At 45.2% G+C, this 16880-nt stretch overlaps 1 protein-coding gene across 1 annotated transcript; it reads left to right on the forward strand.

The window, feature by feature from the left end:
- Positions 1-15091: 15091 nt before the first annotated feature.
- LOC100191521 (uncharacterized) lies at positions 15092-16476 on the forward strand. The gene has a single exon (XM_023300910.1). It carries the CDS (start codon positions 15294-15296, stop codon positions 15816-15818), a length of 525 nt encoding a protein of 174 aa, XP_023156678.1. The 5' UTR covers positions 15092-15293; the 3' UTR covers positions 15819-16476.
- Positions 16477-16880: the final 404 nt, after the last annotated feature.

Raw genomic sequence — 16880 nt, forward strand, 5'->3', positions numbered from 1 at the left:
TAAACACATGTGATAACAAGTCATAAGTGTAAGTAGGGGGTCAGGGCCTTGGGTAACACCTGGGATGTTACAGCCCTCCTCCCTTGAAGGAATCTTGTCCCGAGATTTGGGTAGGGATCCTTTAGAGAGGTACCAAGAAGGTGTGTTTGTGTGTTGCATTTGCCTTTAACCAAGTTTCTCTAATTAACTGCTCTTCGAATGTCATTCTCTTTGCAACTTCAGATGGAAGTCATTTTAGAATTATTTTCAAAACTTACTCTACTCTTAACAACCAAGTTTTTCTTATATTTAGATTCAAAGGGCAGGTGGGGGTGGGGTTTTGGGTTACGTACCGACTCCTTTGGGCAGAAAGTCGGGGAAGCGAGAACGTAGAAAATCCTCAGTCTCCTAGGTAGCCTCTTCTTCTGTGTGGTTGCTCCACTGAATCTTATACATCTTGATTGACCTTGCCCGAGTTGATCTCTCCTTTTAGTCCAATACCTTGACGGGGTGCTCTTGATAAGACAAGTTTGGTTCTTTTTCCATTTCTGGTTCTGGTAGCACTTCCGTGGGTAAGCGGACACACTTCCGTAGCTGAGATACGTGGAATACATCATGAACTACCGACAGATGAGGAGGCAACTTCAATTGATATGCCATAGGTCCACAAGTCTCTTTGATCTCATAGGGCCCAATGTAGCGAGGAGCCAACTTGCCCTTGATTCCAAATCTCTGAACACCTTTGGTGGGTGACACCTTAAGATAAACATGATCTCCCACTTCAATCTGTAGAGGCTTCCTCCTCTTGTCATGATAACTCTTTTGTCTGGCCTGAGCAGCTTCTAGGTTCTTCTTAATGACTCTGACTTTCTCCTCGGCTTCAAGTACCAGGTCAGGTCCAAATATTTCCCTCTCTCCAGCTTGTGACCAATTTAGCGGTGTCCTACACCTCCTCCCATATAAGGCCTCAAACGGTGCCATCTTTAGGCTGGACTGGTAGCTGTTGTTATACGAGAATTCTGCCAAGGAAAGGCACTTATCCCAATTCTTCCCATAGTGCAACACACATGCCCTCAACATGTCTTCCAAAATCTGATTCACCCTTTCTGTCTGACCATCTGTTTGAGGATGGTATGCTGAGCTTCTTATTACATGGGTCCCAAGTGATTCTTGCAGTTGCTCCCAGAAACGTGCTACGAACGGTGCTCCTCTGTCTGACACAATAGTCCTTGGTATTCCATGCAAACGAACTATCTGGTCAATATAAATTTCTGCATACTTTTCTGCCCTGTGGGTGGTATACACTGGCAAGAAATGAGCTGTCTTGGTCAACCTATCCATGATGACCCAAATAGAATTGTGGCGTCGGGAAGTATTGGGCAATCCCACAATAAAATCCATGCAAATATCCTCCCATTTCCAAGATGGTATGGGAAGGGGCTGTAAGGTACCGGCTACCTTCAAGTGACTAGCTTTGACTCTCTGGCAAGTGTCGCATTCAGATACATACTTAGCAATTTCCCTCTTCATTCTGGTCCACCTGTACAAGGATCTGAGATCATGATACATCTTGTTACTGCCGGGGTGCATGGAAAATTTGGAAAGATGAGCTTCATCCAATATTTTCTTCCTAAGTTTTGAATTTTTAGGAACCACCAACCGGTCTTCAAACCATAGAATTCCTTTGCTGTCCTGACGGAAGCATTTGTATTTATCCACCTTCTGTTCGATCATTTCCTTAATGATTTGAACACCCTTGTCACCAATCTGTGCCATGACTATTTGCTCATGTAAAGTGGGCTCCACTGAGATATATCTTAAGGTACCCGAAGAAACAACTTCTATGTTCATCTTGCATAACTCGTCACACAGAGTGGCAATCTTGGAGTCCATAATTACACAGTTGCACTGAGCCTTTCGACTTAAGGCATCTGCCACAACATTGGCCTTGCCCGGATGGTAATGCACTTCCAGATCATAGTCCTTGATTAGTTCCAACCATCGTCTCTGCCTCATATTAAGATCAGCCTGAGTAAAAATATACTTGAGACTCTTGTGATCAGTATAGATATTACAATGAGCTCCCATTAAGTAATGTCTCCATATCTTCATAGCATGAACTACGGCTGCTAACTCCAGATCATGAGTGGGGTAGTTCTACTCGTGAGGCCTGAGTGCTCTGAACGCATAGGCAATAACTCGGTTGTCTTGCATCAAAACACATCCCAATCCGGTGCCTGAAGCATCGCAATAAACATCAAAAGATTTGGTGTTGTCAGGTTGTGCTAGCACGGGTGCGGTGGTCAGATGCTGCCTCAACGTATGAAAGGCATCCTCACATTTCTGACTCCATTCATACTTTACTCCTTTCTTCAACAATTCAGTCATTAGCTTTACAATCCTGGAGAAATCCGGAATAAATCACCGATAATACCCTGCCAATCCCAGAAAACTCTGAATCTGCCGTACAGTGGTAGGGGGCTTCCAATCCATCACTTCTTGTACTTTCTCAGGATCAACTGATATCCCATCCTGAGAAATGGTATGACCCAAAAATTTAATTTCCCTCAGCCAGAAATCACATTTGGACAACTTAGCATATAAGCGATGATCGCGCAGTCGCTGAAGTACGATGTGTCGATGCTCAGTATGCTCATCTTCATTCTTGGAATAAACTAGAATATCATCAATGAAGACCACCACAAACTTGTCCAGCTCTGGCATAAACACTGAGTTTATCAAATACATGAAATAAGTCGGGGCATTGGTCAGCCCGAAAGACATCACCAAGTACTCATAAAGTTCATATCTAGTAGAGAAAGCTATCTTCGGAATATCACTGGCCCTGATTTTAATCTGATGATAACCCGAGCGGAGGTCTATCTTGGAAAACACCTTGGCTCTCACCAACTGATCAAACAATACATCAATGTGGGGCAATGGATACTTATTTTTGATTGTCACCGCATTGAGAGGGCGGTAGTCCACACACAACCTCAGACTCTCATCTTTCTTCTTCACAAACAAGGCCGGACATCCCCATGGCGAAGTGCTTGGGCGAATGAATCCTTTGTCCAACAACTCTTGTAACTGCTTTTTCAATTCTGCCAATTCCGCTGGGGGCATCCTATAGGGTCTCTTGGATATAGGAGCAGTTCCAGGTTGCAGCTCAATTGCAAACTCTATGTCTCTGTCGGGTGGCATCCCTGGCAATTCATCTGGGAAAACATCAGAGTATTCACATACCACTGGGATTCTCTCAACAGGTGACTCTATCATAGCGAAGGCACAGGAATAGGTACAACCCTGGTCAGGTAGGTACAAGGTGATTTCTCCATCTAGTGGGGAGTGAATTTCTATGGCTCTGGCTGCGACATCAATTACAGCATGGTGTCGTGACAACCAATCAGTCCCTAGGATGATATCCACACTATCCAAGCCCATGATCAGGAGAGTGGTTTTAAATATGAAGCTACCCAACCTTATTGGTACGTGTCTATTGATTTGATAGGTGGCAATTCTGCCTCCTGGTGTAGAAATTGTGATACCCCCATTGGTGTGGTGAAAAGGTAACTGACATTTGGCGCTAAATTTTGCGCTGATAAAGCTATGTGATGCACCAGAATAAAAAAGAACGACTGCACGCAAATTTAAAACGGAAAAGATACCAGTCAAGACGGGTGCTCCCTCTGGAATGTCAGCCAACGTGGTGAAGTTCAGTGTGCCCTGCCTCACCTGTACCTTCTGCCTCTTGCCTTGGTTCTGATTGGAATTCTGTCCCTGCCTCTGCTGGTTCCTGGGGCAATTCTTGGCATAGTGTCCAGTGTTACCACAAGTGAAACATCTGTTGTCATTGGCCTGATGGTACTGCTGCTGTAGCTGATTGTTCCTTTGAACTGGGGGCTGAGAGCGGTTGGGTGCCTGCTGTTGCTGCTGTGGCCGAATCACCCAATGTCCTTGCTACTGCTGAGGTCCCCTGTTCTGAGTGTTAGATACAATCCTGAAGCACTGAGGCTGAACTGAAGGTCCTGCTATAGGGGTCTTCCTCTTCTTTTCTGCCTGGTGGGCTGTGATGCAGTCCTCCTGAGAAATGGCCATATTGACTAACTCATTGTAGCTGTTGGCCCTGACTGTATTGAGATGGTCGTGGAGCTTAGTACTAAGGCCCCTTCTGAACCTGTCCCTTTTCTTCTCATCAGTGTCTGCATGATAGCCTACATACTGACATAGGTCATTGAAGGCCTGAGCGTACTGCAACACAGTACGATTCCCCTGAGTAAGTGCCAGAAACTCATTAAGCTTGCGGTCCATAATGCCTGCCCGTATGTGATGCCCTCTGAATGCTGCCTTGAACTCTCTCCATTCCACCACGTGATCAATTGGCTGCATAGCGAGAAAGTGATCCCACCAAGTCCGCGCGGGTCCGTGAAGCTGCTGGGTGGCGAACCGGACCTTAGCCACATCTGAACAAACTCCATTAAGCAGGGGGATTTGGATTCCACTACCCTAAGCCATACATCAGCATCAAGTGGATCTTCTACCCGAGTGAACAATGGCGGTTGAGTGCTGAGAAACTCTTGATAAGTGGCCGCTGCTGGGAGACGCTGATGGTGATCACCACCACCATAGTGCTGAGGTGGCGGCTGACGCTGAGCCAACTGTCGCAGAATCTCATTCTGCTGAGCCATCAGTTCGAGCATGGTAGGAGGCGGTGGCGGTGGTGGAGGAATGCGCTCATTCTGTCCACGGCGCGCTCTTCCAGCGATCTGAAAATTCAGGGTGCTCTTAATATCATACTTTGGATATCCGAGTTCATATATGGTAAAATATTTGAAAAGACAAGGTTTGCAGAATGCCAACATTTTCCTTGCATTTTCCATAAAAGATACGACATGACATAAACTTTCTTCATAATTAAAAACTGACATCATCCATCATCCAAAATCTCAAAAGAGTTTGTTACGATTACATCAGTGATCAAAAGACTCGACTCTGTCTAGCCTAGTACCCCAAGGGTGCAAAAGCTAAGCTAGCTTCGAGGAGTTCTACCGTCACACACTTCTCACCCTATCCCTGTAACCTAATGAGCAAACGAGGCAACGCTTGATTCAGGGGAAGGGGTCTCCCTCAGCCAGCAGTGTCCAGGCTGGATGCAGGCTCCGACTCCACTCCTCCCTCGATGTCAACATCCTCGTCGGCCTCCATGTCCTGAATCTCCTGATGGTGCATATCCAAGTGCTGGTTAGCTTCCTCAAGTTGCTGCTGAGTGTTTATGAGCTGATCCTCGAGAACCTCGATGGTGTTCTCCCTAGCTCCTACTAGCTCCTCAAGTTCTTGGATCTGCGTGGGCATCTGCTCCACTTGGTGGTCCTTTTCCACCATCTCAGTGGATAGGTCTACCACAAGTTCCTCCCTGTTATCCAGGGTGATCTTGGTAGCCTCCACCAAGCCCATTAGCTGAGACATTGCCTCTCCTCGCACTGCTTGCAGGCGGTACAGGGCATTCATGCATCGCACCGTGAGGTGAGCAGTCTGCCCTGGGTATAGATCCCACACATCCTTGGCATGCTCTACTCGATCTTTCCACATTGGGTCGTCCTCCTTTTCCGCGGGGAACAAGCCAATGGGATGAGTAGACAACCCTAAGGGGTGAAAGCCACAAAAGGTCGTCAGCCCGTGGAGAGCAATGGCCTCGATAGTGTCCTCAGCCCGGTATCCGAAAGACTCGGAGTCCAACGAACGCCAGCATGGCTGCAAGGGATGAGGCTCCAAGGTCATCCTCACCCTACAGCGGGGTACCCGGTGCTCCTCGAATAGCTTCACCGCGTACTGGGGAGGCGTCGTATAACCGGCTCCCTGCAGCACCTCCCACAAGATGTGGGGAAAACCCTCTCGTGCAAGTCCATCTGTGTGGGAATGTGCGTTCCCTCCTTCCGAGGATTCGTGAGAAGTCATCTGTGTAAGGGTAAGCGTAAGCGAAAAAAGAAAAAGAATTACAAAAATAAAGGGAAGTCAGTGCTTGGCTTTTCTAAGGTTACAATGAGGTCACCGAGTGCACTTAATCTTTTATTCTCATGCCTCATAGCATTCAAAGTTCTTAACCAATTACCAAGTAGTTTGAATAGATGCATGCATGCTCGTCCTAAACGACCTCACATCAACCAATAGGGAATAGGGAAAAATCCCCATCCCTTATAGTAGCCTGTAGAGCTTACTCAAATAGCCACCTAGCTACCCTTCTATTATCCTAAGGCTTCACGCTCTATGTTCATCCCTATCGCCTTACCGATCTATCCAACATGGGTATCTAACGTGTATTACTTTTTAAAAAGGTTGGTAATTATAGTTTATTGATTCCTCTGTGGTGGTACAAGCTCTGATACCAGCTGTGGTGGAACCACCCAAATTATTCTAACTTAAGTGCCTAAGTCCCACCTTAAAGGCTAGACCACACTTAAATAGGAATAAGACGTCAGTCCCTCGGATCGAGTCCGACGAGGCCACTAACAGGATCAAGTACCACGTACTCACTCGAAGGTGAGGCACAGAGCAAATATAATAAAACATAAAACCATACATTCAGGAATATTAAAAGTTATTACAACATCATTGGAGTTTAACAAAAGCAGTGATCATTGTTTGGGTTGCAGCGGAATATAACTAACGAAGGGATGGGGAAGCCAAGCCCATCACTCCTCATGCTCCTCCTCTACCGAGGTAGGGTCCCACTCAACTGTCCAACCCAGTGGCAAGATGGACGGCCAAGTCATTCCAGCAACCATGTCCTCCAGAGAACCTGTAAAATTATGCCACAAGCAAGGCTGAGTATACTAATACTCAACTAGACTTACCTGGTATGAGGAGTCTACTCCTCTACCTCTAGACATGCAGCTGTATGGCTGAGAGGTTTGGTTTGCCAAAAGCATTAGCTGAGTTTAAAATCAAGTTTAGCTTTTCAAGTTTTAGTGTGACTCTCTTAAGACTAAATGTGTACCTAGCTAATCATACATGGTATCAAACATTTAGCAATTAACATCTTTTGCTAATGTCAACACATTTCCACTTGTTACTCAATGTAGCAGCATGGATCAAGCAGTCTCATTAGCTGCGAGAAGCAGACGATTCGAATCGAGTTTTTAAACCTTGCAAGGTAAACCTAAACACACGACATGGCGAGGCACTCCATCCCCACACACATCAACTGTCCCCATCGATTCCCCGTCAACAGAACAGGGCTCACCGCCTTGGCGTACAATGCCTCACTGACCCCGACCGCCGTCGTGCAGTGACAGCACTTGTACCCACCATAACCGGAATGGGAGACCACGTCTCAGATCGCGTGAGGGGCAAAGTCTGCTGCCAGATTCACTCAGGTACTAGGCTTACCGATTTACCATATTTCTCGGCATGTGCTTAGTACGTTCAAACGCTTGACACACGGTACCACACCTTAATCCTTATTCCAACCGTCTCGTAGGCAACGCATCCCCATGGACCGTTGTCCACAGACCATCATCATTCCGGTATAAAAATGGATACAATCAAGTCCTGACCTCGCGTGAGTGCTAGGAAAATCACTCGACTTCTACCGAGATCCCTAATTAGTAAAGCAGCTACTCGACCTATCATACTAGTATCCATCACAAGGGAAAACCTGAGTTCATGCAACTAAGGTTTCAGTCAACTCCTACACTTAAGTGCACAGCACAAGCGTACAAATATTAAGTGTAGTAAAATAGCATATATAAACGGTTATGCATAAAACCGGGGCTTGCCTTCCAAGGCTGGGGCAGGCAGATCCTCGATGGCAAGCTCTGGTGCTGGCTCCTGGGCTACCTCCTGAGCAACTCCTTGCTCCGGAACGAGGATGTACTCCGCGTCAGCGATATTACAGTCTATCGAGTGCAATGAATAAGATAGATGCATATTAATGACAGGGTAATTTGTAAAAGCTATGCACAGTAAAACAGTACTAAGTTTAGTGGTACTTTAGGGTTTCCTTTGGGTATACTTAAGGGTTTTATACCTTCACCTTTGGGATTTTGAATGAACTTACACTCTTTAATTATATTTTTATGTTCCATGAGATCCTTGGAAAGTTTTGGTTGTACATTATCTATTTCTCCCAAAATTTCCCTTTCGCTTTCTATTGTGCTTCTTATTAAGCATTTTTGAACTACCCTGGTCAGTTAACTTTTTCCAAAAATGTTATAAAAATTACAGTGGGTAAACTTTTACCTCTGTGGGTTAATCTAAAATTTTGAGGTTGAAATTAATTCAAATTCTACTTGTGCAAAATTAATAAAAGTAAGGGTAAGAGGGCACTTACACTATAGCTCTAGTTTCTGTGGGGTTTCTGGTTCAACATTTATTTTTGCCAAGATTCCTAGTGAATAATAGGTCTTTGTGTTAAACATCACTGAAAAAGGCCTGCTGCATATTTAGTTGTAATTTTCTAAAGTTTAATGTCAAAAAGGTACTTATAACTAACTTGCTATTTGAAAAATGAAAATGTCAAACAACAGAACTTATATTTTTCCTAGATTCTTAATAATATATTATGAGTTATCCCAAGATTTGGGGTGGTTTCTTCTCAGGATTATTTTTCTAAGGTTTTTCTAAGTTTTCATTGTTTTCACAAAATAAAAGATAGTGCATTTCTTTTGTACTAACAGAGGGTCTAACAAAATTTTTCAGTGAACTATGTTGGATAAGTGAGCTAGCAAAAATGGGGTTGCCTCCTGGTTCTTCTTTTAAACTACCTTTTCTAATTTATTTAAATTTAGGCCAAAATGAATTTAAATGGTAAACCCTGCCTTAATTTGGTGTACTGAGGGGTGTACCATTTTTAAACAGATTAGGAAGTGGTAAAGTACTTCTCTGATTTTTCTTAACCCCAGTCTAACAATGTAGCTATTTTCCCTCTTTTATTTAGCTTTTGGTTAGATTACTATTTAAATCAAAACTTTAAAATCTTCTGCACTACTTAGGGGTTTTGTATTTTTCCTAAGCAGTTCACATTATTCAAAACCTAGCAAACTTGGTTTGACTAAATTTGGTTGAATAAAACTGAGGTTATGGATTTTACAAGCTCTGTTTGTATTTAAATGAATAATGTTTTAAAGGTTTTCTGAAAAACCAGTTTACACCGAGGACCCTAGGCTTCTCCTAAACTAGTTCTTTCACTTATGCCCCCGCGCCACTATTCACCTGAGTCTGACCATTCAAAAAAACCCCTGACTTCTTTTCCTTCTTCCCCGAGGTCCCTCCCCCCTTATAAACAGTACCCGCGGAATTAAATAGGGCGGCGCGGATTACCGGCGGCGAGGGAGGTCCGGCGAAGGGCAGGGTTGGCTCCGGGAAGTCCTCGCGGTCACGTCGACGTACGGCTCGTCGTCGGTGATGGCCGGAGTCGGTCGGGCTCATCGGCGGCGTGTGTTCCAGCCTGCTCACGGCGGTAGGGTTCAATCCAAGGGCACAGGGAGCTTCACGGGGTGTTAAGGAGTCGACCCGTGCAAGGAATCGAAGAAAGACTCACCGTGGAGCTCGGTCCACGTACACCGGCGATCTGGTGAAGCCCGACGACGTTGATCCGGTGTCTCCGGCGAGGTAGAGTTCGATTCCTAGCTCTGGGAGCTTCACCGAGACACGTGGAGACTCTCTCGAGGGTCGGACGGGGCGGGGAATGGCTCGGTTGGCCGGTCTACGATGGTCGGGTCTCGGGCGGCCGCTGGCACGCCGTGCACAGAGCAAACGCCAGTGATCTGGCGCTCCGGTGAGGTTGAGAGCGAGCGGGGGCGTACGGTTGAAGCCTCGGCTGACTTTATAAGCGCGAGCGGGAGCACGAGTTTGGCTTGGTGCGGCGCGGTGCGCGCGGGGCCGAGTGCCGGGGCGTGCTCTGGCAATGTCAGGGCGCGTCGAACACGTGGACGTTTGTTTCTGCCTCTGTTCAAACGTCTGCAGAGATCGCAAATGTGCGAATCTTGCCATGAGTTTTGCGCCGATCTCTTCCTGGCACCTAGGGCTAGCTCTTATATGTGAGTTCCGATGGAAGATACGCCCTAGTTCAGAAGATATGCGGACGCCAAATCGGGGTTGTCACGCTGTTCACCCCGAGACAAAAGGGATGTCAAATCGTGTCAAACGGTTTTGGATCGGGTTCAAATTTTTCCAGTGGGTTCCTTATGTAGTTTGGCTCCTTTTTGATATTCAGACCAAATGGTTTTGGCGCCATTAACTAGGTGAACACCTCTGATCTTTAGCTTAGGATTGATTTTGGACTTAGAGAAAAGTGGAGAGCTCTAGTGTGCTCTCTACTTAATGAATTGATTTGGGGTCTTTAAGGAGCCTTTTTGTAATGTCACCCTTACTGTTTTTGTAGATACATTAGTGTACTTAAACTTTGGTTAAGAGTTAAAAACAAGAATTTGTCATTTGATTATCTTTCCCACTAATCTCTTGCTTGGAGGTCTAGTGCTTTAAGGGGGTCTAGGGTTTGTTCCTCTTTTGTCCAAGGTGACCATTGCATAAAATGTTTGGGTAATGCTTTTGTCATGAACCTTCTTTAGTTAAACCCAAGTTTCCAAGGTTTTGGTGTTCCTTCTCGTCCACTTAAACACATGTGATAACAAGTCATAAGTGTAAGTAGGGGGTCAGGGCCTTGGGTAACACCTGGGGTGTTACATATAAATAGGTTATTAATTATTCACCACCAATTCATCACCATTGATCGACATAACCTATAACTCGACGATTTGAGCCTACTACTTTACATTACAAACATACGACGTCACACATAGGGCCTACTATTTCACATTGCAATTCATACTGAGCGCTAAATCAACTTTTCTCAACGACTTTCAATCAGGTCACTAAACATATGACATGATGACTACAAAGGCATATCATCACTTCATCACATAAGAAAAATCACCTTTAACCATACTGATCGTCGACTGACCATTTAAATAATAACCCATCCTTCTAATTCAATCGCACATCGCATACATAGATTAATTTAGTCACTAATTCAATTATATGCACCAAAGCATTTACTTCCTTCCTAATCCAATAAGGTCTAGAGCAAGCATTAAGAAAAAAATGAATCAACCAAATACAACAAAGCATTTCAATAAACACTTCATATGCAACTACATGAGCATAAAGAGATGGATAAAGCTAATTCCAAGTCACAATTATCATAACTGATGAATGAACACTTAGTTGAGCTACATGATTATATCTACTTGATTCTTCCACTCCCTAAATAAAACCCAAGCAAAAATAGATCTGCATTACTTTCCTTTACAAACTCTATATTAGCAAGGGAGAACACTTAAATGATATGACATGATGAAATTAATATGACAAACCTTTAATGAACCATGAGCAAATCTCCACCCTCCATGATTTATTAACTTGAGCAAATAACATAGAAGGTGATACTTTCTAAGGCAAGGCATCAATGTCACTATGCAATAGAAATTCACACAAGCAACCCTAATAATTCTTACCGGCAAAGTGCTAGAAGTGCTAAACAAATTCTTTTCATTACTAAATTAACCATACCTCTTATAAGTATAGCAATGTATTAACTAGGTAGGAAAAGTCACATTCTCTGATTTAGTAAGTAGAGTAGTACTAGACATTGCATAATTCTATCAACTACACTTTTAAAATCAAAAGATCTAAAGTACATTAATGCTAAATGCAAGAGGACTAAGAGGACAACACTAATAGCATAAACATCATTGCTAATGAACTATACTCTTACAAACATAAGATCTATTCACTCATGCTTCTCTAATCTATTCATTTAAATACTCCTCACACAACAATCATTTTAAATCTAAGTTTCACATGACTCGACTATTTTATACTTACTAGCATAACCATGTAAATACATGAAACAAGGTATCTCAACAACACTTGCTAGTCTGCCAAAACTCAAATATAATCACAATATAGACATAACCCAATCAAAGACATACATGGTTACCGCATGAAATGAGCCACTTTAACAAGCACCCAACACAACTTTAACTCTATTACACACCACCCCCTCGCCTACATAGTCATTAGAACAACCCTTATGCAAACTTCATCTCATAATTACGACTACTTTCCGTCTATGCATACAACATAACATTATACGAGATAAGGCGTTTTAGCAAACACTTTACGCATCGCTTGCCTTTAACCCCTACTTCACCATACATGAAATCACAACATTCTACAAAGGGAAAATACCAAGAAATAGCTCTCTAAGTGCCGCCTAAACAACACACAAGCACAACATGGAATCCGAAGGCCATCATCGCATCACATCTGAGCTGCCGACCAAAAAATCACCGCGACTAACATATGATACGATCTAATAATCAAGCTAGCTAACAAAAAGAATATGAATCGGCTCACCACATCCTAATCTGACTCAAAGATCCGCGAGAACAGCGATGCTCTCAGTTTGGACCTTATATCGATCACTTGATGAGCATCACGCTAGGACTTCGCCCTCATACTCCAATTAACCTACCAGGGATTTCACTCCTCAACATATCCACACATACACATACATCATTAGCAGGCATGACGTCGGGTGAGGAAATAAGTTGAGAAACATGGCGGGTCTCACCAAGAGCAGACGCCGGTAACGGAGGGGTCCAAGCACGACTACGATGACGTGACTAGGACTGTGCAGGCTACAAGGGGAGTAGCGAAGATCGACGGCGAGTTGCTCCACGGCGGGGAAGAACAGGGGCATGGCTGGCACTAAAGTAGGGAAGGGGCTGCAGGTAACAACGGGGAGGACCGTCGGCGGCCTTGGCTCTGCATTTCCTCGAACACGGGGGGCGCGAAGCGAGGGCGCTGGTGGTAGGCCGAGCAGCACCTGCGCTGGGCGAAGAGGCAGAGTGCCATGGGGAACAGGAGGTCCACCATGGAGGGGGGGTGGAGCAGGACACGGTCGGTCCTAGACACCACGACACGGACAGGAAGGTAGTGCACGACCATGAACCGCGACAAGGACACCCTGACACAGCACAAAGCTAGGCAGCGGGGTGGGGAAGGAGCACGACAGACCATGGAGGTGAAGGTGTTGCGCAGGGGCGTGGTGGTCCGGCCGGCGATGAAGCGCACCAGGGACGGTGACCGGCGAGCTCCGACGAGGGAGGAACCCTAGTAGGCATGGTGGCGCGGCTTGGGGAAGAAGAGGCGCTAGCCCAGGGCAACGCGGCTGAGGCTCGAGCGGACGTCGAGCGTGGCCGATGCCAAGGCGCCGAGCGCTGAGTGGCGGAGGTGAGCAGGGGGAGGGTGCGCGCTTGAGCTCATGCTCCCTGGACAGAGGGAGGGGTGCTCGGCCATGGGGAGGAGCAGGGGATGGGGTGGAGTGCTGTGAGAGAGAGAGGATATGGAGGGAGAGAAAGACGGCGTGGAGGAGAGGAGCAAGGATTGCTGGCGGATGCTTGGGAAAAAATTTGGTGCAGCTGGATGTAAACTAAAATGTTTACAACCTCTTACAGAAAAGAAGGATTGATTCTACCCATAACAGCAATAACACAACTAAAACATTATCTGGTGGACCTGTAGGTGGGGTCAATTCTCATTTTGTGAGAGACTGTAAACATTCCAGCTGCACTAAATTTTTTTCCAATACTTGGGTGTAGCCTTGTAGGTGTGGGAGTGAGAAATGTTTTCAAGTACAATAGAGGGGATCCAATTTATAGAATAGTTCTAGGGCTAGAGTTTACTTAGGTTGCTTAAGAGAGAAGGGAATGTTACTTATAGGCTAAGGATTTACTTTTTTATAAAAAAAATTCTCTCACGTGATCGATCGGTGTAGAGAACGGAGAAAACTCGGTGTAGTTTTGGCGTCGCTCAGAAATTCTTTTACGCTCCATTCGAAAACTAAAATTAACTCAAGATCTGATCGGCTTTTGGATAAATTTTTCGAGCAATGGATAAAATATCAAGGAATCGGGCTCAGACATAGATTGGATAATAACTATCGAGTGTTCGAATAAATGAGTTTGGACGAGATTTGCAAGACGAGATTGACTTTTAAATTTGAATTCATTTTAAGAAATAAAATTTTAACAGGCTCCAAATTGGCATTTCTCGAGATCGAACAACTCCGAATTTAGTGAAACTTTCATAAAAATCTTGATAAATGGAGATAGACGTGATTGAGAAACGAATATCTTCAATTACGATATGTGCTTAGGTCCAATATCACGACTTAACATGAGATAAATACCTAGTTGTTACAGCGACTGCAACGTGGCATTATCCATCAAGGAGATCCGTTGGTGTAACACCCTGAATTGGAGGTATAAAATTTCTTTTCTAATATTCACCAAAGTCAGGTGTTACCCTCTACTTTACCGTTTTCTTCTCCTTTTTCTAAATGATGGAGAGTTATTTTATTATTATTATTATATATAAGGTTTTAGCGTAATAAAATAAAATCCTGGAGAAGTTTTGATTGTTGCATTCATGTCGTTGCATAGTGTTTATGAGTGCAAAGATTTTCAAACTATAACGAATTATCTTGTTTATGTTTCCGGAAACTTTCGGGAACCTTCGAAATGTTTCTTCGAGTATTAAATATGAACTTCAGTTTTTCTAATATTAATTAAATACCTAAAATTTAGTATTTGCGAAAACTACAAAATTTTGGAAACTTGATAATATATATATTTCTTTCTCTTGTCGAACCTGTTCCAGATCTCATGCCCTTTTTTGCGAGATCATCAAACCGCTTCTCCTTGCTAATGGCTTGCTTCTCGCGTCGGCTATCCTCGTCTATCTCCGTTTACCCTTTAGACATCTACCTCGTCATCCTAGGCACGCGTGCCAGCTCCGACTATCTTCGTCTAATTTTATCTAACCCTGTCTATCACCCGCCTAACTCACATCTCCGTCTTATACTGTCTCGCGCAATTCATAGCGCAACAGTCTCTCTCGCTCGACCAGAACACGATTCGCAGCGAATTTGGCAATAATCTCTCGCGCCCGCTCTTCTTATATAAATCCACACCCGCCACCGTATGACCCCTCGTCTCGCCCCAGATCCAGATCATAGGCGTGAAGGCCAACAGTTACCAGGTACGCACGAGATCGCTCTTCCTCTCCCCCTGCTCCCTCGCCCAGTCTCGCGTGGCGGCGCGCTCGGCGCCCAGCCGACCAGCCCGCTTCCCCCACCGACGGCTTGGGATCCCTGGGCGCGTCCGAGCCGCCCTAGCCCCTGCAGGTGTGCGTGCCCAGCCAGCCGATCCGTCGTGCCCCTCCACTCCCGACGGGCGTGCCGAGCGGCCATGACTGCGGCTCGACAAGCCGACCCGGACCCCTTTCCCCTGCCCCATGCCCGCGGTAGCCTCCACGCGCGGCCTGGTGTGGCTCGCTGCCCACCGCGGCCAGCGGTGTGCAGCCCGCCCAGCGCGGCGGCCGGGCAGCCAGATGGGGTGGATGAGCCCGCCCGAGCGCCCCCCTACACGAGTTCGCCCCCTGCTCCATGGCCAGGGCAGTTCCAATCCCCGCGTCTAAGTGGTTCTGAGGTGGAAGAAGGCCCTCTGACCACACTAGATCCCACTCCCTTTCATCCTATGTGGCTATGTCCCATGTGGCCCTTCGTGTGGCTTCGATTCGACCAACCAGATCGTGCTACGTCACCTATAATCCGCGAAATATTATTTATTCAATATATGTTGTGTTATAAATATGTTTCGTACCGTTCTAGTTACGCTAATTCCATAATAACATCGTACGTGTTAAAATATTATTTTGTCATATCATATATATTAATTAATTATTTAATCTCTTGTTTATTCAATGGTGATTAAAGTAGCGTTGCAATTAAAATTAATCTATACTCTTAATTTGTGATTAAAAAATATATGTTAGTATTATTATACCAATTCAAATGTTTCTAAATAAATACTTAGTATAGATGCGATATCTGCTAGTGATTTTCGCGTGTCGCACGAGAGAATCGTGTGTGTAGCCGCGCGTTATCCACATGCTAAGTCGCGTGTGTCCGCGCGTCGTTGCGCTTCGTTTGCGCGCTATCGCGCTGCTCACACGTCGCGCATGTTATTTCGCGTGTCATTCGCGCTGTTTGTGCGTCGTCGTCATTCCTTCGCGCGTTCGTGCCGCACGTCTAGTTCGCGTGTTGTCGTGTGTTGTTTGTGCGCGTCGTCACGCGTCTGTAACACCTCAAAACCATCAACAAAAAATAATGCATTTAGATTATTAGTGGCAAATACAGTAAAGAATTTTTCTTCAAGTGTTTGATCTTATTTACCTTTAGAATAATTTTTGTTTGCTCGTATTTAATTGATGGTTGTTTTTTGTGGAATTTCTTTTATTAAAAACTCAATTTAGAACTTTGATCTAAAAATAAATTCTTTAATGATAATATTTTTGGGTATAATTATTATGAATTTTTAGAAATATTTAAAAATATTTTTATTTATATTTTTGGAAATAGTGATAAAAAAAGAAAAAAAACAGCCAAACCCTAGCTGTTTCGGCCCAGCCAGGCCCATCAGGGCAGCCTCCCGCGCGCCCCTCCCCTCTCTCTCACTCACCGCCACGTGGACCCCACTCGTCAGGTCCTCCCCCTACCTCTAGCCATGCCCTGGCCATTGGCCGAACTGTCCGCCCAGACAGTTCGCGCCACGCGCCACGCCCTGGCCCAACCCCAACCCGGCCGAGCGAACTGTCCGTGGCCGCGCTCGACTTGGTCCGCGCCCTCTTGTCTCCCTCCGAGCCGGCTTTCCCTCTCCCTCCCACTTCCTCTTCATTATAGACGTTGCGGCCATCAATGGCTTTGATGCACGCCGACCGACTCTTCAACCCTAGCGCCCCTTCCCTTCCCCCTCTTCCTCTATAAATAGGACCGA

The sequence above is a fragment of the Zea mays genome, chromosome 8, assembly GCF_902167145.1.
Source record: "Zea mays cultivar B73 chromosome 8, Zm-B73-REFERENCE-NAM-5.0, whole genome shotgun sequence".
Taxonomy (NCBI): domain Eukaryota; kingdom Viridiplantae; phylum Streptophyta; class Magnoliopsida; order Poales; family Poaceae; genus Zea; species Zea mays.